Source organism: Exophiala xenobiotica (assembly GCF_000835505.1).
Source record: "Exophiala xenobiotica strain CBS 118157 unplaced genomic scaffold supercont1.3, whole genome shotgun sequence".
Classification (NCBI taxonomy): domain Eukaryota; kingdom Fungi; phylum Ascomycota; class Eurotiomycetes; order Chaetothyriales; family Herpotrichiellaceae; genus Exophiala; species Exophiala xenobiotica.
In genome coordinates, this window is record NW_013562492.1 from 4,305,361 (window position 1) to 4,326,052 (window position 20,692).

At 52.7% G+C, this 20,692-nt stretch overlaps 4 protein-coding genes across 4 annotated transcripts; 2 read left to right on the forward strand and 2 right to left on the reverse strand.

The window, feature by feature from the left end:
- Positions 1–1,340: 1,340 nt before the first annotated feature.
- PV05_05862 (uncharacterized protein) lies at positions 1,341–2,874 on the forward strand. Its single transcript, XM_013462423.1, has one exon. It carries the CDS (start codon positions 1,505–1,507, stop codon positions 2,693–2,695), a length of 1,191 nt encoding a protein of 396 aa, XP_013317877.1. The 5' UTR covers positions 1,341–1,504; the 3' UTR covers positions 2,696–2,874.
- Positions 2,875–2,895: 21 nt separating this feature from the next.
- Positions 2,896–6,029, reverse strand: PV05_05863 (uncharacterized protein). Its single transcript, XM_013462424.1, has 2 exons — positions 5,605–6,029; positions 2,896–5,556 (listed from the first exon to the last, which is right to left on the reverse strand). The coding sequence occupies exons 1-2, from the start codon at positions 5,630–5,632 to the stop codon at positions 3,254–3,256; spliced, it is 2,331 nt and encodes a 776-aa protein (XP_013317878.1). The 5' UTR covers positions 5,633–6,029; the 3' UTR covers positions 2,896–3,253.
- A 702-nt stretch (positions 6,030–6,731) lies between these two features.
- PV05_05864 (uncharacterized protein) lies at positions 6,732–13,611 on the reverse strand. The gene has a single exon (XM_013462425.1). It carries the CDS (start codon positions 13,305–13,307, stop codon positions 7,041–7,043), a length of 6,267 nt encoding a protein of 2,088 aa, XP_013317879.1. The 5' UTR covers positions 13,308–13,611; the 3' UTR covers positions 6,732–7,040.
- A 597-nt stretch (positions 13,612–14,208) lies between these two features.
- Positions 14,209–20,518, forward strand: PV05_05865 (fatty acid synthase subunit alpha). Its single transcript, XM_013462426.1, has one exon. It carries the CDS (start codon positions 14,600–14,602, stop codon positions 20,204–20,206), a length of 5,607 nt encoding a protein of 1,868 aa, XP_013317880.1. The 5' UTR covers positions 14,209–14,599; the 3' UTR covers positions 20,207–20,518.
- Positions 20,519–20,692: the final 174 nt, after the last annotated feature.

A 20,692-nucleotide genomic window follows, 5' to 3' on the forward strand; every position in this document is an offset into this window, starting at 1 on the left:
ATGGGGCAGAGTTTCGGCTTGTAACGACGAGAGGCCCTTGAGGCAGGAAGCACATCCACACGCTGGTTCCTTGTTGGGTATGACGGGCATCCACAGGGCAACAAGGTGTCCGTACCGACCCAGCCAAGGTAAGAGTTGGATGGCTCACGAGAGGCTAGTCCGTTGCACATCGTGTCTGGTGGACGTCAAGAGGTTGAAGAAATGCAAGAGGCTTTGCACAGTGGTGTTGGACAAGCGTCGAAGATCTGGCGTGATTGTACTGAAGTTTGAGGACTCAGAACCGCAAGTACGCTCACAGGCTTTCGTTCGGAAGAGGTTATCTGGCAGAAGATGGAGAAGATGAGAGAGAGACAGAGAGCAAGAGAAGGGGAAGTACTTATACTCCTGGTACTTAGATAGACTATGTCGTCCTCACTGGGAATGAGTCGATTGTGGACTCTACCAGCACAGGGCTGTTTCGGGGGTGATGTTGAAGTCTGGTCGTGAGCCCCCAAGAAGGGGACGATGGGAACGGTGGAGAGGGTGGACAGGAAGGTCCTCAACGACATGATAGGCTGGGTGGTCGACAGACGAGAGGACCTCACATGGAACCCAAAAAAAATCCGACACGCGTGAGGACCTTTTGAGACCCGACTTACTTTGAGAAGTCGTTGGCCGGATGAGCGAACACGTACGCCAATGAATTGATGAGGTTTGTCGCTCCTAGAAGAACGCTTGAGTGACAAAAGCGGTCTGCTCATCGCAAACACAGCACCAAAAGGCGTACTATCACCGAGCAACAAGCTGGACAGTTCGATATACGGGCCGGCATCTTGACGAGATGGACACGGTGGATGCGGACTCGACTCGCAAAGAGCTGGGAAAGCATTTGGTGTCAAACAATGCCAAGACTCGCGCAGACATCTCGCAGCTCTCTTTACTGCGTACGGAGTAGTGGTGAGAGAATCGAAGATAGATCGAGACGTGAATACCAACTCTCCCATTCCAGAACAATTGAAAAAGTTCAGAAAGAGAAAAGGGCTCTCGGGGCCCGTGGGGTAATTGTAGCACGCAAAAGCTCTGTCATCCGGATCGAGATTTCTTCACTGGAGACGTAAGCGCAGATGAATCTGAGGTCCTTTGGTTTCGTCCGATCCATTCGAGGACTTCTGTAAGTGAGGAGTCGTTCTCGACTTTTTGGAACAGTGAGCAAGTCAAAGGAAGCGATCTTCTGGCAAGGCTGCACCAGCCTAATTAAGGTCTAGCGCAGCCTTGTGAGCAAACACGGCAAACTCGATATCATTTTCCAGCTGAACTCGTTCGCGCCGGTGGACTTCTAGCCATTTGATCTGCCCAGAGCAATAATGCCTTTCTGTTCATGAGACAGATGATTTGACCCCATGACATGATAATCGCTTGACCATCTGTACGCTCTGACTCCAAACCCTTTTCTCATCAAGAAAATTGTACTCAAGATCCTCAATTCTCTACTACATACATCAACCCACAGAGTCAAGACAGTACAATGCCGAGCGCAAACCTCGCCGCGTACCTCGCGAAGAACTACCTCACCGCATCAACCTCTTCACCCGACCATCACGGGTCCAGCGACTTCCAAGACTCCACGCGTCCCAAGAAGAAGCGACGCAAGGACAAACACCCACCACCCGACTCTGGTCTGATAATCGCAGACGATGACGAGGCCCTTACGCTGAAGGGCAATTCCAACAAAAGGGCGGACGACGAAGATGGCGACATCGCCATGTACGAAACGGGCGTCAAGTCCGCAGAATTCAGAAAGAAGAAAAGCGGGATCGGATGGAAAGTCGTCTCACAGCCGGAGACATCATCTACAACTACAACTACAAACACAAAAGGTGGAGATGCAGAAGAGGCGGAAGCAGACCGTATCTTAGCCTCAGCTGCAGAAGAAGCCGACGCTCGCCGGCGGGAGATCGACGACGAAGATGCGCCCGCCGTCGTCGAGGACGTTGACATTGATCACGGTCAGCCGCGAATGTCCTCGGGAGCAAAGGCGGGCTTACAAACGGCCGCCGACACCGCGCTGATGATGGAGCGCGAGAAGGAACGTGAAGAGCGTGAACGAGAACGAGAACAAAACCAAAAAGGATCAATGTCCAAATCTCGCCGGAAAAAGAACACCGAAGAAGTCCAAGAGGAAACGATATACCGCGACGCCACAGGCCGACGGATCGACATCAGCATGAAACGCGCAGAGGCGCGGGCCGCGGAAGAAGAGAAACGCCGCGCGGAGCGACAGGCGAGGCAAGATGCCATGGGTGATGTCCAGCGTCGAGAACGCGAAGCCAGACGTCAGGACCTCGAGGAGGCCAAATTCCTCACCGTCGCGCGCGGGGCCGAGGACGAGGACATGAACGAAGAATTGAAGAGGGCCGTCCGATGGGACGATCCGATGGCGGCGTATGTGGCGCAGCAGCGGGCGGAAAAGGACGGCGCCGACCAAAAGGGCCCAGGAGGAACAGCGGCGGACAGAGGGAAAGGGAAAGGTGGCAGCATCAAAGCAAAGACAAGAGTATACGCGGGAGCCGCGCCGCCGAATAGGTACGGGATATTACCTGGCTGGCGGTGGGACGGGGTCGATCGGGCCAACGGGTTCGAGAAGGAGTGGTTCCAGGCCCGAAGTCGAAAGGGTCGGAATGCGGAGCTGCAGTATCAGTGGCAGATGGATGAATAAGAGTCGAGTCCTTGCTTTACTTGTGCTGGAGCTTGAAACGCCAAACGCACACGCGCGGCCAAGCAGCGCGCGCTCTACGATGGTGATCAAGTATATTCTATCCGTACATGCGAGGTTCAATAAGTACAAGTACTACACAGCCCATGAACAAGAAACGTGTGGATTAGGTATGAGGAAACCTCCATCTAGATAAATAGATCAAGGGTATACAAAACAACAGCGGGGAGTATTCCTCCCATATCACTGTAACGAGGGCCGAGAGCAGCGCAGCTCGTACGCAATACCTTATTCATCCATGCCATGCCATACCATGCCGTATCATGCCATGACAGTCCCACGATCCGGGTCTCATCGTCCCTTTGCGTTCTGTGTCACGTTCTCTTGATATCGTTGAGCCAGTTGCACACCGTACGAATTCGCTGATAGCGAGCGAAGCCACCCACCGTCCCATAATCTGCGTTGTAGCTCTTCATCATGACTGCTCCAGTCAAATACCAGCACAAGAAGATGACCATCCTCCTCTTTCACGCCGTCCCACGCCGTCCATACCCTCCCACCTTAGAACGGGACGAAATTAACGTCCCAGCCATCCTCATGAATGCCCGCCAACCGTCCAACCACAACCCTGAAGCGTCCCTGCATCTCTGCATTCGGCCACCCGTCCTGCCCTCTGTGCACGGTTTCGAGATGATCCATGAAACTCGCGACATTGCCAAATATCGGCGTACTCTGACTGGCACCACTGTCGACCTTGGCCCCCGAGTTCGCCGTATGCCCGCTTTTCCCACTCCTCACACTCCCCCTGTCTTTACCACTAGTCAACAGCCCCATAACACCCTTGTCGACACCGTTTGTGCTGCTTGCGCTCACTGGGCTGGAATCATTCCATCCCCTATACTTCCCTTCCGCACAACAAAACACACAGCCGAAACTGCCAAAACTCCCCTCCCTACTTCCTGCTTCTCCCAGGGGCACCATGCCTTTCAGATTGACATGACACCTTGCCAGAAACGCCCACTTGTACCGCACACCTCCTGTCTCTGACACACGGATCTTGGGGTCAAACGTCCTCTCGGGCTTGCCCTTTTTTTTGGTGCCGGACACATTGACAGACGTATGGACGGGGCCCTCGAAGTTACATTTCTCGCATTTCCAGTAAGTCACTGTCCCCGTGAAGCCCGCAGGGCGGTTGGCCAGACTGAATGCTTTGCGCTCTAGGCCGGCTTGGAGCCTGAACGCGCCCTTGCAGAAGCCTAGTGTGTCTTTGTCCGTGGGTAAGATTAAGGGCCCGGAAGTCGCGGGGATGGGGTTGGGGACGATAGAGGGCGTCGAGGAACTTGATGCCATTGTGTGGATGGAGCTGGAGCCTGTGCCGGAGTTTCGGGACGTCCTGGGCCAAAGGAGTGTAGATGTCAAGGATGCTGTTTGTGAGGAAGGTTGGGACGGTAGTGGAGGCTGACCAGATGGTGGCGGAGGTAATGGTGCCGTAGGAGCCCGGCCTATATCATTCTGCGGAATGCGAGGGATGATATTCATACCTATACCGATGGGACGCGGCTGCTGCTGCTGATACCGCATCGAAGAGCCCAGGGGTGATGCAGTCTGCGACCGCGACGGCTGACGGTACTGTTGATATTGATCGTACGCATTCTCCCGGTTTCTAGGCGCATTGAGCGAGTCTGATCTCGGCGTTTGCGCACTCGGCGCTCGACTGTTCTCCTGTAGATACCGGACGTGCTCGAGGGTGCCGTGGTTTGAAGCCTGCGCCCGTGATGAGTACGAGTTGGAATTCGGAGCGTGTCGTTGTTGTTCTGGAGTGGGTGGTGGGTTATACATGTCGTAAACAGTGCTATTGCTATATTGGCGGCCGTCGTTTCTGACCACGCCAGTGCCGTAGTCAAATTGCACTGGCCCATTGTAGTCATCAGGCCCGTAGCGTTCTCGCGAGTCTTGGCTTCGGTGGCTGCTTGACGCGCGAGATATATCTAGTGGCTGGTTGTTTTTGTTTGAGGATACCATTGACTCCCTGTCCGTACCGTCGGGCGCGGTCGCCTTGGCTTGACCGCCAGGCTGCGGAAAGAGCATCAGGATGTTGTCATCTGGCGCCAGTGCCTGGGATGATCGCCGCCGCATACTTATTCTATCGGAGTCTTCGACGCGGTGCATACCTACAGGGGGCGCAATGGGAAGGTGCTCGTCAATCGATTCAGGTAAGCGAACTGGCTGTCGGCCGTAGAGGTCTAGAGAGCCCGGAGGACTCGCGGACATTTTTCGCTCGAGGTACTGTGGGCGTATTGCATGTGACACACTGAGATTGCTGAATTGGTCTGCCATGGTGTCCGGCGTGCGAGGAGCCTGAAGCCCCGTCGATGAATGGGTACTCCTGCTACTGGAGTAACCCAATGATGGGGACATTGGCGGCATCAGCCCTGACCCCGACGAGTGAGACATGCTTGCGGGATGATGTGCTTGTGCTCTTACAGCCTCTGCGAGCCGTTGCGACAATTGGCCCAGACAGACTCCAGCATTGACACGACAGTCGTCCGAGGATGTCTGAAGGGCATGGAAATCGAGGTCCATATTGTCCATATACACATTTCGCAGAGTGATTATCAAGGTCATTTGTAGGTTGATCAGGATATCTTTCATCTGTTCCCTGGCTTGGATATCTCCACAGGCATACTGCTCACCGAATCTCTTGAGGTCATGTTCGTAGTGTCCGCGTACGATTGCAGGTCCTAGGGCGAGCGACTCGAGTAGATCGCGGGTAGGTTCCTCAGGTAGGCTGGCGCCGTTGCTGCTCTCGCGCTGGTCCCTTATTCGCTGGACGAGCTTGATGGCATCTTCGAAGGCTGCGACGACTGCGAGCGGTGTGTCAGACAACGGCGTCTCTTGGAGGATTCACTCACCAGCGCGGACGAGCGAGGAGATATCCATTTCAGCCTGATGCCAAAGGCGTGCGCGGCGGGACTTTCAGAAGCCTGCTGTTCACGTCAACTCATGGTGCAGCGTTGCGCATGATCAATTGAGGCCACGACCACGCTCGAATCAGACAAGTAGATCGCAGAGCACAGGGGAATGCGAAAGAGCAGCAGACGGTACACCTCTCCGCAGGGAGTGATTGACGTTCATGATCCAACGGTACGACTACGAGGCAGGCTAACAGGGCATCCTTGAGCCATGGTAGCCTTACCATGATATTGCCTCTCACAGGATACGGGACTGGATTGGAGGTGGATTGGGCTGATTATCACCGTGCCGCAAGTGAATGGATGCCATCAGGAAGAATTGGTTGGATGATTTGGAGGAGAACGTGGAGCAGCAGGAGGAGTGATACGCTTGTGTTGCAGTAGCCGCGACAGGGGGGAGGTGATGGAGCCGATGGAGCTCCTCGTCGATGCTTCAGCCGTTAGGATTACCACTGCCACCACTGTGTTATGGTACGTACGATGCTACATAGTAGTTGGTACTCGTAGAAGTCAGCCGGGAAAAGGGGGCCCTCTCGAGTCTCGAGTCTCGCCATCATCTCCAGTCTTGGTCTCATTGAGTAACAAGCCGAAACCTTGGTACCAAACGTTCCAAGCTCTCGACTTCAGATGCTTCTTTTTGCTGTGGCGTTCATGCTCTAGACGCGATTCAGCATCTTCCTCCGAACACTGGCTCTTCGATGGAGCCGCACCATGCCATAGTAGACCTTATCAGCCTCCCATCATCTGCTAGATATCAACATCGAAGAGCCACTCCCCCAAATTATTCCTCGAGAACTGCATCCTTTAACCCTTTCGAGACCGGTACTTCACCCGCCCATCTTCGATTGTCGCTGACGAATGTCGGGCTTGACCCTCGAGGCAATCATCCTCGTCGGGAGGAGAATGTCATTCTTCACACGACAACTACCCCGCGTTGCTCTGGAGCCAGCCGAATCCTGGATCTTCGGCAAGCATGGAGTGGCATGGTCAACAGTGTCAACCCCGGATACCATGAGACGACGCTTGGAGATTCACCCAATCAACTATAGATTAGTAAGGACATAGTTCAGCGAGCCAGTTTCATTGCCTACCATAGTACAGAGTAACGCGAGAACCTGATGACTTGGGTCGAGGTGATGAAATGCCGCCATTCATTATCTCGACATGTGGGACTTAATGTAACTAGTCCTCGCCACTATCTGTACATAAAAAAAGAAAAAAAGAAAAGAAAAGGACATCTACTTGAACCCTACTCCGTACTGGTATGTGTGTTCCCTCGAATGCCCCGAGAACACCCTTGTGCCCATCTTATCGCTTTCCCAATGTGCAACAACACTCAGAACAAGAAATGACGCTCCATTCAAAACAGACAGCAATTATGCCACGGACGAGAGGCGGCGAGCCCCTGCATCGCCGGCAGTTTCATACTTGTCCCAGTCCTCCAAGATCTTTGCCAATCGTGGTGAGTTGGTCAGACGATGCACTTCCTCGAAATACTCCTTGGTGATCTCAAATGGTCTGGCAGTAACATTGGGAATGTACTTGCCAATCAACTTGGCAGGGTCGATGCTGGTCTTGTTGATCTTCTTCAGCAAGAATGACCGGAACGGCTTAACACCAGATCGCAAGAAGGTGCTGTGGAATGGCACATCGATGCCCTTGAGAGGAATCACCGCAAAGCCTCGTTCAAGTTCGATCGGTTGAGGCTTGGCCTCGGTCTTCTTCCGGCACTCCCCGATGATTTCGACCAAGTGGGCTTTGACATCGTCAAGCGACATTGTTTGCATCAAGGCTTGAATGTCGATCTTCTGCATCTTGAGCACGTTGAGAACGTTCGTCATGCAGTCCAATGCACGCAGATCTCCAGCGCACACGTACTGCATGTTGGCGACGTTGTAGTTGACAATCTCCACCAGCCAGCCAGTGGTCTCGGCGATATTTTCCACCACGTACTGCAGAGCTTGCTCGTTGAAGGTCTTGGAAATGCGACTGGGATTGACGGCGCACATGGAGTAATTGCTTCTACCCTGCTCGTCACGTTCGACCGCGACCTGCATGGTCAAGCCACGGTAGAACACGACCGACACCAAGCTCTCAATTGGCATGACTTCAGCAATAGAGGCCAGAGCAGAGTATTCACCAAGAGAGTGACCAGCAAAGCTGCTGTCACGTTGAACAAGACCTTTCGTTCGCATGTCTTCAAAAGCCGCCTTTTCCATGAGAGTCAACGCCGGCTGGGTGAACTGTGTCGCAGACAGCAGGCCAGTAGGTGACCGGTACGTATACGAGGTGGTGTTCTCGTTGATCTCCTTGAAGATCTTCTCCGACTTGATAGATCCGTCTGCGTTGATAGACTCGAAGGTCATGGCCATGTAATTCTGACGGATGGCCTTGCCACGAGGCCCACCGAAGTGAATGGTGAGTTCCTTGGGGTTGTTCTTGACAATGTTGATGATGGAGAGACCATAGTTGTCCATGAAATGACGGTCTGCTCGATCCCAGACTTCCTTGGCCACGGGACTCTTAGCATACAGATCCATACCCATGCCTTGTTCTTGTGAACCTTGGCCAGTAAAGACGTAGGATGACACCGGCTGCTCGACTTCAGCTTCGGCAAGCAGAACCTTGTCACCAGTCTCTTTGTTACTGGTCTCAATCTTGATGATCTTGCGACCGGCAACCATACCCACGTGCTCGAGCTTGACCTCCAAGTCATCATTCGGCAGCACCATGCCGACCAGAGAGACGTGGTAGCTTCGGACACGGCCAATGTTGTTCTCGGCAGCCCATGTCTCGACCAAGCTTCGCACAGCGGCACTGGAGTACATACCGTGCGTAATTGTGCCAGGCAGATTGGCGTAGCTAGCGAAGATGCGAGACACGTGGATGGGGTTGTAGTCCCCAGAGACGCGAGCATAAGTCTCATTCGATGCCGGGGCCCTCAAGGACAGAGGTGTCTTGCCGCTCAGAGGAATGGCGTTCTCAAAGTTGATGGGTTGCTCGATCGATGACCCGTGTCGTTGGAGGTAGTCAATCACTGGGTTGCCATGAGACACACCTGCATTGTACTCGACAGAGGCAACTTGAATCACCTCTTTGGTGGGTAGCTCAAGGAGGACCTGGCCCACCGTCTCCACGTTCTGGAACGCGGTCTTGTTCTTGAATCGAACCAAGCTGGACAGCCGGAACGTCACGGTCTGTCCAAGCAGATCGATATCTGGCTCATCAAGGTGGAACCACTCTTTGGAGCGAAGGACTGCCACGTCCTTGGAGGTGGCAAGAGTGACCTGCATTGGTGTCTCTTCTTTGCGTTGGAAGGTGTTCTCAAAGTCAGTATAGTTGCCTCTGTACAAAAATTGACTGGTTACTTCCATAACGGGCTGGCCTTGGCGAGTGATCGTTCCGCAAATCTCGACCATTTTACCGGAATCCTGATTGATGACTGCGTTGATTCTGGCAGAAGTGTGCAGCTCGTCACCAACTTTCAGGGGCTCGGCACCAGGAAGCATACGGAAACCATTCGACAGGTGCACGAGTTTCAACAAGTCACCGTCGATGGACCGCGGGAAGATAGGTTTCGTAATGGCTTTCCACCCAACAACAATGGCAAAATCCATCGGTGCAAAGACCTCTTTGCCTGGGCGATCCACGAATGCCTCACCAGTGTTACCGACTGCATGCACAAAGTCGGCAATAGCTTGAGTGACGACAGTGGCCTTGCCACCATCAAAGGTGTTGGTGGTGGGAGTGTCGAAAGGAACATCCTTTTCGGCGAACCAGATCCGGTAGTAAAATTCCTTGATGCGGTCGTTGCGGCCTTCCATGACTTCGTGAATTGGTGCGTAACCCGTTTCGGGATGGTAGATGAATCTCAAAGGCAAGGCGACCGCTTCATTCTCGGCAGTCCTCTCTTCCCACATGTTCATCAAGATTTCATTCTTGCCCACCAAGCTGATGTCGAGGGTCTTGACCATCTTGCCTGTTTGGCCTGGCTCCCGGACAACGATCGTGGTCTTGGAAGGGTCTTTGGGATGGGCAATCTCCACGGACATGCCTCGGACAGGAGCCAAGATGCGCTTCAGTGGGTTGTTTTGATAACGAGCTCCTTGAACGATAATATCGGTGGTGAAGAGGGCATGACGCCATGAATAAGTCTTTCCGGCCAACAGCTGCAACCACTCATCAGGCTTTGGAAGAGCCGCCGAGGGAGAAGTTGAGAGTCTGTATGTGGTTCGTGAACCGTCAGGGATGACTGTAACTCCGTCGAGCTCTACCACGCTGTCTGGGGAGCTGATTATCTTGCCACCGAAATATTCGACGACAGGCACAGCAGATTCACGACCGCTGTACACGTCTTCAATAAGTCCCTTGATATGATCGTTGTGGATGCCATCCAAGATGTCCTTGACAGGTTCGTCAATCTTGGTCGAGTATTTGGCGGCCATGGGACCTTGGAGAATGCAAGTTCTGCCAACATCTTGATCGACCACGGCGTCCAAATCTTCAGACTGCCACAAGGAATCCTTCTTGAACCAGAACTCAAAATTGTCGTCCAAGGAAGGAACAAATGGAACTGGCTTCTGACCTCGGCGTTGGCAGAGGAGCAAGAAATGTTGCACGTCTTGTGCGTTGATCAACTGAGACTCAGCCTCTGGATAGGCGGCCAAGACTTTCTCAACAACTGGATATGGGTTCTCGAAATCCGCATAGCTTTGAATGAGAGACGGTTTTCCAGAGCCGACAGTGAAGCGCTCTTCGACTCGTCGGATGAAGTCAACAGTCAGATTTCGCAGCGAAACCTCAATCCATCGAGACTGATGCTTGACATACATGAGCTCAACCATGCGGCGGACAACTTCACCATATGTCATGTCCTCGAGGTCAACAGTGTCACCAGCAGAGTTCTTTCCGAACCACACTTTTTGGAAGTCGTCGTTGAGTTTCTTAATGATGTACTCGCGCTGCTTCTTAAGCTCCGCAACTCGCTTCTTCTTGTCCAGACTGAATATCTTCTGATCCATCTCAGCCCAGAACTTGACACCCCGAGTAGCCAATTTATGAATGGGTTCACCCATCTCGGATCGAACAGTAATGACGCCTCCAGCAGGTCCTTTGTAGGTCTTCTCCCATTGGCTATCGTCAACACCTTCAGCCTCTGCGATGGCCCTTTTAGCATTTGTGGAAGTGTGGGCTTCTTTTGCCGTCATCATACGACTGCCAAACAGGACACCATCGAAGGGCATTGGAGGATAGCCGAATTTGCGTGCCCACGAGCCAGTCAAGTAAGGATAAGTATCCTCAGAGCCGCCGAAACCGCTACCTGCCACCAAGATAATGTTCTGGCATTTCCGAATCCGCCCATACATCTGAAGGATAGGTTGATGGAAGTCTTCAAACGAGTGGTGACCACCGCCACGGCCGCCAGTCCATTGAAGAAGGACGGGGAAAGTTGGGTTAGCCTTGGCGATGTTGATGACGGACTGAATTGCGTCCATGGATCCAGGCTTGAAAGCAATATGCTTGATGCCGAGAGTGTCAATGTATTCTTGAGCCACTTCGATGGAGGGAACGCCTGCGCCGATGGTCAGACCCTCTATAGGGACACCATCTGCGCGGAGCTGTGCGAGCAGAGGGATCTGCCAGCCCATGGCGCGAGGATTGACGTAGATCAGATTGACTGTAATACCACGTCCAGGAGGGATATTCTTTTCGATCTTGGTCAAGGCCTCGGTCATACTCTTCGCATTGTAGTAGCCACCACCTGCCAGCTCGATGTGGTAACCAGCATTCATAGTTGCAGCAACGAAATCCCAGGGCACTGTACAAGGAGTCATACCAGCAACCATCAAAGGTGGAACACCGAGCAGGCGTGACATCTTGGTGTCGACGTAGGTCTGCCCTACGGAGGTCTTGACGAGTTTGGGTCCATGTTCCCTGACCCAGTTGGTTGCATACTTGACTGCATGCTCCTCGTCGCGGTCAAATAACTCTGGCTTGTATCCGACTTCGGCATTGGCACCATCCATTGCGCCAGCCAAAATGACGCGAACGCCAGTGCCATCCTTATTGCGGTTGGTGAGGACACCAAGGCCAGAGATGCCTCCAGGACCAAAGTCGATGATATGGGTAGCGCCTTCAAAGACCGTGGCTTGCTCCCAGTGGACAGGGTCCTGAGTAATCATGCGGACGAGCGCCGGCACAATGTCCTTGTCCTGCTGAGCGCGAAGGTCTTCGCCGGTATTGGTATCATAAACAGGAATACTGAGGCGAGAAGCGGGGATGCGGACATCGCTGAGATCTTCGAGGATGTTCTTGAATGCTTCACTGAGCAGAGGGCTGTGGAATGGCGCCGTGATTGGCAGGAATCGATTCACAAAGCGCACTTTCCGCTCGGTGTAAGGAATCCGGTTCTGATCCAAGCCAGTTGGAGCCTTGACTTTTCGCAGACGCAGATTCAGACCGTGGAGTGAGATTGGGGCGCCTGTGACCACAAAGTTTCTAGCGCTGTTGATCAGAGAGATGCCAATATGTCGGTCTTGAGGCAAATGCTCATTTGTCGCGTCAATGTGTTCCTGCAGCTGCTTCTTGGAAAGGTCTCTGACTGACAACATGGGAGTGGGAATCCCTTCCCCTGCTTCAAGCGAGTCTTGCAGGATTGAAGGTGCAAGGCTTGTTCGCGGGTAAGCCTGCTGGCTTCTCATACCGATCCAGAAAAGCATGGTAATAGCGTCTTTAGCGGCTCTTGCAAAGCTCTCCCAGGATGTCGCAGTAGCGATAGCGGCGGCAGTCACGACACCTTGTGAGTGACCAGTTGTACCGTTGAGTCGCTCGTTAACCTCAGCAGGAGTCTTGCCAAGGGCTTTGCAAGTGACCTGATAATGGGCGAGCTGAACAAGACCGATCAGTGGCAGGCTGACGGGTGCAGAGACCAGGTAGTCGGTGTCTGGTTGAGCCTCTCGATCTGCTAGCCATCGCATGATATCGAGGCCTTTGGAGTAGAACTTGTCCGCCTTAGGTTTCCTCGCCAGATCTTGCAGCAGTTCTGCAGAAGACTCGACCAAGTCTTTTGTGAACGAAGGGTATGTGGTATAGACTTCTCTGAGCTCGTCGAAATATTCTTCAATATTGCCTTGTCCGCCAAAAACCGTGAAAATGCTCGCTTCCTCGTCGTCAGCGGCTCTCAGCAGAGCGGAGTCATGTGGCTTGATGGGTCTCGCAACTGCGGCGCGGCCAGCGTAGTAGCATTGAACCAGCACCAGTTTCTTCGCTGTGATTCCGGGTAATGTCGCTGCCAACGCGTGGACGTCATTGGCATGCATAAAAGATCTTTCAAACTCGTTCAGAACCACTTTCAACACCTCGGCAAATCCAGTTGCTTCTTCGTCTTCATCGACTTCAGCGGCAATGAAGCCAATGAAACGGGCGACAAGTTCGGCACTTGAGGAGGGTTCGTCATCCTGAGCCAATTCGTCTGTGGGTTCTGGTAGAGAGGCTTTGAAGGTTTCCTGCAGCTGCGAAGCTTGGAAGTGGAGGGCGGTGGGTATTAAGAAAGAGTATTCGAGGGAGCCATGGGCTAGGGTGAGAGGACGCAGGTTCTGGGAGGATCGAGGAGTGTGAGTGCCGGTCGCACCGCCGGAATACATGATTGCAGATGTTACTAAGTGTCGATGGATCTGGTGCGAGGAAGTGAAAGTAGGATCAAAGTGAGCAAGCTAATGCCACTTGGTTGTGTTGGAACAGGTCAAGAATGAGTGATGAAGCTCTTTCGATTGAGAGCTATGACGGAGGTATAGAAACAGTCGACTTGCGGCAGAAACCAGACTGGAGTAGGAAGAAAGAGCTGGGTGTGTGGTGGTCAGATATGGAAGAATTTGAGTAGTTATTGCCGCCTGGAGCAACGGGAGTGTTTCTCTTCTTGCAAAGAGGTCTTTCACAATCTCAATTCAGTTGGATCCGAAGCGACTGGCAAAAAGTGGTGACCCTGGTCGCCAAAATCGGAGCGTTGAATCACAGTAAAAAGAAGTTTTCCCACTGCAGCCAATCATAGGACCGCCTATTCGTGAGGGGGAGCAAGATGGTTTTCGGTGGGCGGCGCCAGCAAAGAGCTTCTGCAGGGCCCGGCGCCACCTTTTACTGTGCTAGACAGGTACCGTATGTCAGAGAACAGACTGTCCATTATCAATTGAGGTGTTTGAAGCTAGACTCAGGCTGCAATGAATAAAAGATTACTCTCTCCCGTATCTCGTATGTTCAGTAATCCTATACGCTTTGCAATACGATAGAGCGAGGTGGCCTGTACTCGTAGTTGAGCTGTCTAGGTACCCAGCTCGCCAGTATATTTGGTGGTTGAAGGCTGAAGCACCTCGGCCAGATCCATTGAATGGGCTTCTCCAACTGTGAAAGACGCCATGCCTAAACTGAATTGGCGGGGCTTGAATCCCTGTACCTGGATGGTGGCAACAGGCGCTAATTCTCAACCTTCTGCACCGGTTGCTCTCCAGCGATTGGGACCGGGGAAAGCGAGAAAGGTCTTTCGAGAGCAGCCTCATCGAAAATTCCCACGCCTATCCCAACAAGCAACATCTATCTCAACCCTCTCGTCCGTGATCCATTGCCTTTGTGCATTGATTGATTACTCTTCTATCCCGATCACACACGAGGCATCGGGACACTTCATCGATCCATTGCCTCATTTCCCTCTGTCCTATACCTTCCTCCGACAATTCCTACCTCCAACTCCTCATCGACCACAGCTTTTTGTACAGCACAGTTCTCTCTCTTCCTCATACCTGTGCTTTGAAACCCTGCCCTTGCTCTGATTCACTTCATCCAGCATTGGGCATTCACGGTTGACGGAAACTCCTCCTCTCGACTTCATAACACGACGTTGGCAAAGCTTTACTCCTCACAGTCGTCATTACCGCATCCTGCCACAATGCGGCCCGAAGTCGAGCAAGAGCTCGCCCACACTTTGCTCGTTGAGCTCCTTGCATATCAGTTCGCCTCTCCGGTGAGGTGGATCGAGACTCAAGATGTCATACTGGAAAAGAACAGAACGGAGCGAATTGTCGAGATAGGGCCCGCAGACACATTGGGCGGTATGGCCAAGAGAACGTTGGCTTCCAAATATGAAGCATATGACGCTGCTACTTCAGTCTCACGGCAGGTCCTGGCGTACAATAAGGATCAGAAAGAGATCTACTACGATGTTGACCCTGTTGAAGACGAGCCTGCTCCGGCGGCTACAGAGCCGGCAGCTTCTTCTTCAGCTCCAGCTGCTTCCACACCCTCTGCAGCCGCTGCCCCTGTCGCCGCTCCTCCTCCTCCAGCTGCAGGTGCCGGTCCTGCTGCAGCTGTCGCCGATGCTCCTGTTGCCGCCGTTGATATTCTCAGAACCCTGGTCGCTCAAAAGCTGAAGAAACCTCTTACAGACATTCCTCTGAGCAAAGCAATCAAAGACCTGGTCGGTGGAAAATCTACACTTCAAAATGAAATTCTGGGTGACCTCGGAAAAGAATTTGGGTCGACACCCGAAAAGCCGGAAGATACTCCCCTGGACGAACTGGGTGCTTCCATGCAGTCTACATTCAATGGCCAACTTGGCAAGCAGTCATCCTCGCTGATCGCCCGCTTAGTATCCTCCAAGATGCCTGGTGGTTTCAATATCACAGCCGTCAGAAAGCACCTAGAGACCTCTTTCGGCCTCGGTCCCGGCCGACAAGACGGGGCTTTGTTGCTTGCTCTGACGATGGAGCCACCCTCGCGGCTAGGCTCTGAGAACGATGCAAAAGCTTATCTTGGAGATGTCGCTCAGAAATATGCCTCGATCGCTGGTATCAGCCTCTCATCTGCATCTGCTGGCGGTGCCGCTGCGGGTGCCGCTGGCGCAGGCATGATGATGGACCCTGCGGCCATTGATGCTCTGACCAAAGACCAGCGAGCTCTGTTTAAACAGCAGCTCGAATTGTTCGCCCGCTACCTCAAGATGGATCTTCGTTCTGGCGACAAGGCCTTCATTGGCTCCCAAGAGACCAACAAAGCTTTGCAAGCTCAACTTGATTTGTGGAACACTGAGCATGGAGAGTTCTATGCTTCGGGCATCGAGCCTTCATTCAGCACATTGAAGGCTCGGGTCTACGATTCCTCCTGGAATTGGGCTCGGCAAGATGCTCTCAGCATGTATTACGACATCATTTTCGGCCGCCTCAAGGCTGTTGACCGTGAGATTGTCAGCCAGTGTATCCGCATCATGAACAGATCCAATCCCACTTTGATCGAGTACATGCAATATCACATCGACAACTGCCCAACCCAGCGAGGCGAAACCTACCAGCTAGCCAAAGAGTTGGGCGAGCAGCTCATCGAAAACTGCAGGGATGTTCTCGACGAAGCTCCAGTGTACAAAGACGTATCGATTCCTACTGGTCCTCAGACGACCATCGATGCCCGTGGCAACCTCGACTACAAAGAGGTCCCTCGCCAAAGTGCTCGCAAACTTGAACAGTATGTACGCGAGATGGCTGAGGGCGGCAAGATCTCCGAGTACAGCAACCGGACAAAGGTCCAAAATGATCTTCGCAATGTCTACAAATTGATTCGGAAGCAACACAAACTTTCCAAGGCTTCCCAGCTTCAGTTCAACACTTTGTACAAGGATGTAGTCCGTGCACTGGCCATGAATGAGTCTCAGATCATGCCTCAAGAGAATGGGGACGTGAAGAGACCTGGCCGTAATGGCTCGGTAACCCGGGCGACCATGAATGGCACCGTGAAGCAGGGCAAAACCGAAACGATTCCTTTCCTTCATCTGAAGAAGAAGCAGGAGCACGGCTGGGACTACAGCAAGAAGCTCACTGGTGTGTATCTTGACGGCCTAGAGAATGCCGCTCGGGCGGGTATTACCTTCCAAGGCAAGATGGCCCTCATGACCGGCGCAGGTGCAGGATCCATCGGTGCAGAAGTCCTACAAGGACTCATCAGCGGTGGTGCGAAGGTGGTCGTTACTACCAGCCGCTACTCCCGTGAAGTCACCGAATACTATCAGTCGATGTATGCACGTTTCGGCGCTCGCGGATCACAGCTTGTGGTTGTCCCTTTCAACCAAGGTAGCAAGCAGGATGTCGAGGGCCTCATCGACTACATCTATGACAACAAGAAAGGTCTTGGCTGGGATCTGGATTTCATTGTGCCTTTCGCTGCTATCCCCGAAAACGGCCGCGAGATTGACAGCATTGATTCCAAATCTGAATTGGCACATCGTATCATGTTGACCAACCTGGTGCGTCTTCTAGGTTGCGTCAAGGCGAAGAAGTTTGAGAATGGAATCAACACGCGACCAGCTCAAGTCATCCTCCCTCTGTCACCTAACCATGGTACATTCGGTAATGATGGTCTGTACTCCGAGTCCAAACTTGCCTTGGAGACTCTGTTCAACCGATGGTACTCGGAGAGCTGGGCTGACTACTTGACTATCTGTGGTGCTGTAATTGGCTGGACTCGTGGTACCGGTCTCATGAGCGGCAACAATATCGTTGCTGACGGTGTCGAGAAACTTGGTGTGCGAACCTTCTCTCAGCAAGAAATGGCCTTTAATCTGCTCGGTCTCATGTCGCCAGCCATTGTCGACCTCTGCCAGACTGAGCCCGTCTGGGCTGATTTGAACGGAGGTCTACAATTCTTGCCTGATCTCAAAGATCTTATGACCAGGCTGCGTGCCGAGATCATGGAGACAAGCGCCGTTCGACAAGCTGTCACCAAGGAGACCGCCATTGAGAACAAAGTTGTCAACGGAGAAGACAGCGAGGCTCTCTACAAGAAGGTCACCATCGAACCTCGTGCCAACATTAAGTTCGACTTTCCCACACTTCCTGAGTGGAAGGAGGAGATCGAGCCACTCAACGCCAAGCTTAAGGGCATGGTCGATCTCGACAAGGTTGTTGTCGTTACTGGCTTTGCCGAGCTTGGTCCGTGGGGCAACTCGCGTACTCGCTGGGAGATGGAAGCTCATGGTGAGTTCTCGCTGGAGGGTTGCGTTGAGATGGCCTGGATGATGGGTCTGATCAAGAATCACAACGGCCCTCTCAAGGGCAAGTCGTACTCTGGATGGGTCGACGCAAAGACCAATGAACCTGTTGACGACAAAGATGTCAAAGCAAAATATGAGAAGCAGATTCTGGAGCAGTCTGGTATTCGTCTCATTGAACCAGAATTGTTCAACGGCTACGACCCAAAGAAGAAGCAGCTTCTGCAAGAAATCCAGATTGAGGAGGACCTCGACCCGTTCGAAGCCTCTAAAGAGACTGCCGAGGAGTTCAAGCGACAACATGGTGAGAAGGTCGAAACTTTCGAACTGGAATCGGGCGAATTCACTGTCCGCCTGAAGAAGGGCGCCACGCTCCTCATTCCCAAGGCTCTCCGCTTTGATCGCCTTGTTGCCGGTCAGATCCCAACTGGATGGAACGCGAAGCAATATGGTATTCCCGACGACATCATCTCTCAGGTCGATCCAGTCACTCTCTTTGTTCTTGTCTGCACTGTCGAGGCTCTTCTTGCGTCTGGAATCACGGATCCATATGAGTTCTACAAGTATGTTCACCTGTCCGAGGTCGGCAACTGTGTTGGATCTGGTATTGGTGGTACCACTGCCCTTCGCGGCATGTACAAAGATAGATTCATGGACAAGCCTGTTCAGAAGGATATTCTGCAAGAATCTTTCATCAACACTATGGCTGCCTGGGTCAACATGTTGCTCTTGTCATCGACCGGCCCGATCAAGACCCCTGTCGGTGCTTGCGCGACCGCTGTCGAATCTATCGACATCGGTTATGAGACCATCGTCGAAGGAAAGGCACGTGTTTGCTTCGTTGGTGGTTTCGATGACTTCCAAGAGGAAGGTTCTTACGAGTTCGCCAATATGAAGGCTACCAGCAACGCTGAGGATGAATTTGCACATGGCCGCACGCCCAAGGAAATGTCTCGACCCACGACAACCACTCGAAACGGTTTCATGGAGTCTCAAGGCTGTGGTATGCAGATCATCATGTCGGCTCGGCTGGCTTTGGATATGGGAACTCCGATCTACGGTATCCTTGGCTTGGTCTCCACTGCCACAGATAAGATTGGCCGATCCGTACCTGCACCAGGCCAAGGTGTGTTGACGACTGCCCGAGAGAATGCTGGCAAATTCCCATCTCCTCTGCTTGACATCAACTACCGCAAGAGACAACTTGAGCACAGAAGACGCGCTATCAAGAACTGGCAAGAGTCGGAGCTCTTGTACCTTCACGAAGAAGTTGCAGCCATGAAATCTCAAGCTGGCTTCGGTTTCGACGCAAAGGAGTACATGGAGGAACGTGCCGCCCACATAGAGCGTGAGGCGGTCCGACAAGAGAAGGAGGCGCAGAATAGTCTGGGTAATAATTTCTGGAAGCAAGACCCTGCTATTGCTCCCCTCCGTGGTGCGTTGGCTACCTGGGGTCTCACTATCGATGACTTGGACGTTGCTTCTTTCCACGGTACCTCCACTGTCGCCAACGATAAGAACGAATCTGAAGTCATCTGCAAACAGATGGAACACTTGGGCCGAAAGAAGGGCAATGCTCTGCTTGGTATCTTCCAGAAATATCTCACTGGTCACCCCAAGGGTGCAGCAGGTGCTTGGATGTTCAACGGCTGTTTGCAAGTCCTCAACAGTGGCATCGTGCCTGGCAACCGAAACGCCGACAATGTGGACCAGGTAATGGAGAAGTTCGATTACATTGTCTATCCCAGCCGGTCATTGCAAACCGATGGCATCAAAGCATTCTCCGTCACCTCATTCGGCTTCGGCCAAAAGGGTGCTCAGGCCATTGGTATCCATCCCAAGTACCTGTTTGCCACTTTGGACCAAGCAGAGTTCCAGCGATACAAGTCCAAGGTTGAGGCTCGACAGAAGAGAGCCTACCGATACTTCCACAACGGCATGATCAACAACACCCTGTTTGTGGCCAAGACTCATGCACCATATCCTGACGACATGATGCAGAAGGTCTTCTTGAATCCCGACCAGCGAGTGGTCGCCGACAAGAAGTCTGGCGAGCTCACTTACCACGCCAGTCTGCCCAAGAAAGTCTCTGGCGCCAGCGCATTGGAGACCAAGGCGATGCTCGAGTCCCTAACACAAGCAAGTGCCATGGAGGGATCCAAGGTTGGCGTTGATGTCGAGGACATCCGAGCCATCAACATTGAAAACGAGACGTTTGTGAAGAGAAACTTCACTGACGCCGAGCAGACGTACTGCAACAAGGCAGCCTCGCCTCAGGCTTCTTATGCTGGCCGATGGAGTGCCAAGGAAGCTGTCTTCAAGTCGTTGGGAGTCTGCAGCAAGGGAGGCGGTGCCCCTCTTCACGACATTGAAATCCTCAGCGACGAGAATGGGGCCCCCAAGGTCGCCCTTCATGGAGCTGCGTTGGAAGCGGCGAAAGAGGCCGGCGTGAAGAATGTCAATGTCAGCATCAGTCATAGCGAGAGTCAAGCGATTGCTGTCGCCGTGTCTGCATTCTAGGCATGTACTCATAGTGGGGTGGGTGGTATTTGGGACTTCGTGCAAATATATCCAGGATCATGGGCAAAAAAGACAAAGACTGGACAGGCATCATTGATATGCTGTATGTTGGAGTGAGCCTCTTTCCTTTGCGTTGTTCTTGTCGCTCTTGCTATTGCTGTTGTTGTTGTAATAATGGAAAGGAAGGCGCCGGCGTCAAGGGCTGGCCAGGCCAGGCGAAACCTGATAGATATATTTGAAGCGTAAGCCGCCTTTTTGTAACTTGGGCTGCCGTACATAAGAAAGCCGATGGAAAAGGCATATTCACCATTACCACAGATCCATTACTATCACTAAGTACTGGAAACGTGAGAATAACAATAGCATTATTCGACTTCCAATTGTCAACGCTGTTAAGTCTATTCATAGGAGCGACACTGCCTTGTCGCAATCAGACGCACACCATAGACATCTCCAAGCTCGCGGCTACCTCTCTCACAGGGGCTA

What these genes read in the sequence shown, in the direction of transcription:
- PV05_05865 (XM_013462426.1), top strand. Translation starts at nt 14,600, where the DNA reads ATGCGGCCCGAAGTCGAGCAAGAGCTCGCCCACACTTTGCTCGTTGAG.
- PV05_05863 (XM_013462424.1), bottom strand. Translation starts at nt 5,632, where the DNA reads ATGGATATCTCCTCGCTCGTCCGCGCTG. An exon ending in CTCCTCGCTCGTCCGCGCTG is followed by an intron (nt 5,557 to 5,604) that starts GTGAGTGAATCC and finishes CACCGCTCGCAG; the next exon opens with TCGTCGCAGCCTTCGAAGAT.
- PV05_05864 (XM_013462425.1), bottom strand. Translation starts at nt 13,307, where the DNA reads ATGTATTCCGGCGGTGCGACCGGCACTCACACTCCTCGATCCTCCCAG.
- PV05_05862 (XM_013462423.1), top strand. Translation starts at nt 1,505, where the DNA reads ATGCCGAGCGCAAACCTCGCCGCGTACCTCGCGAAGAACTACCTCACC.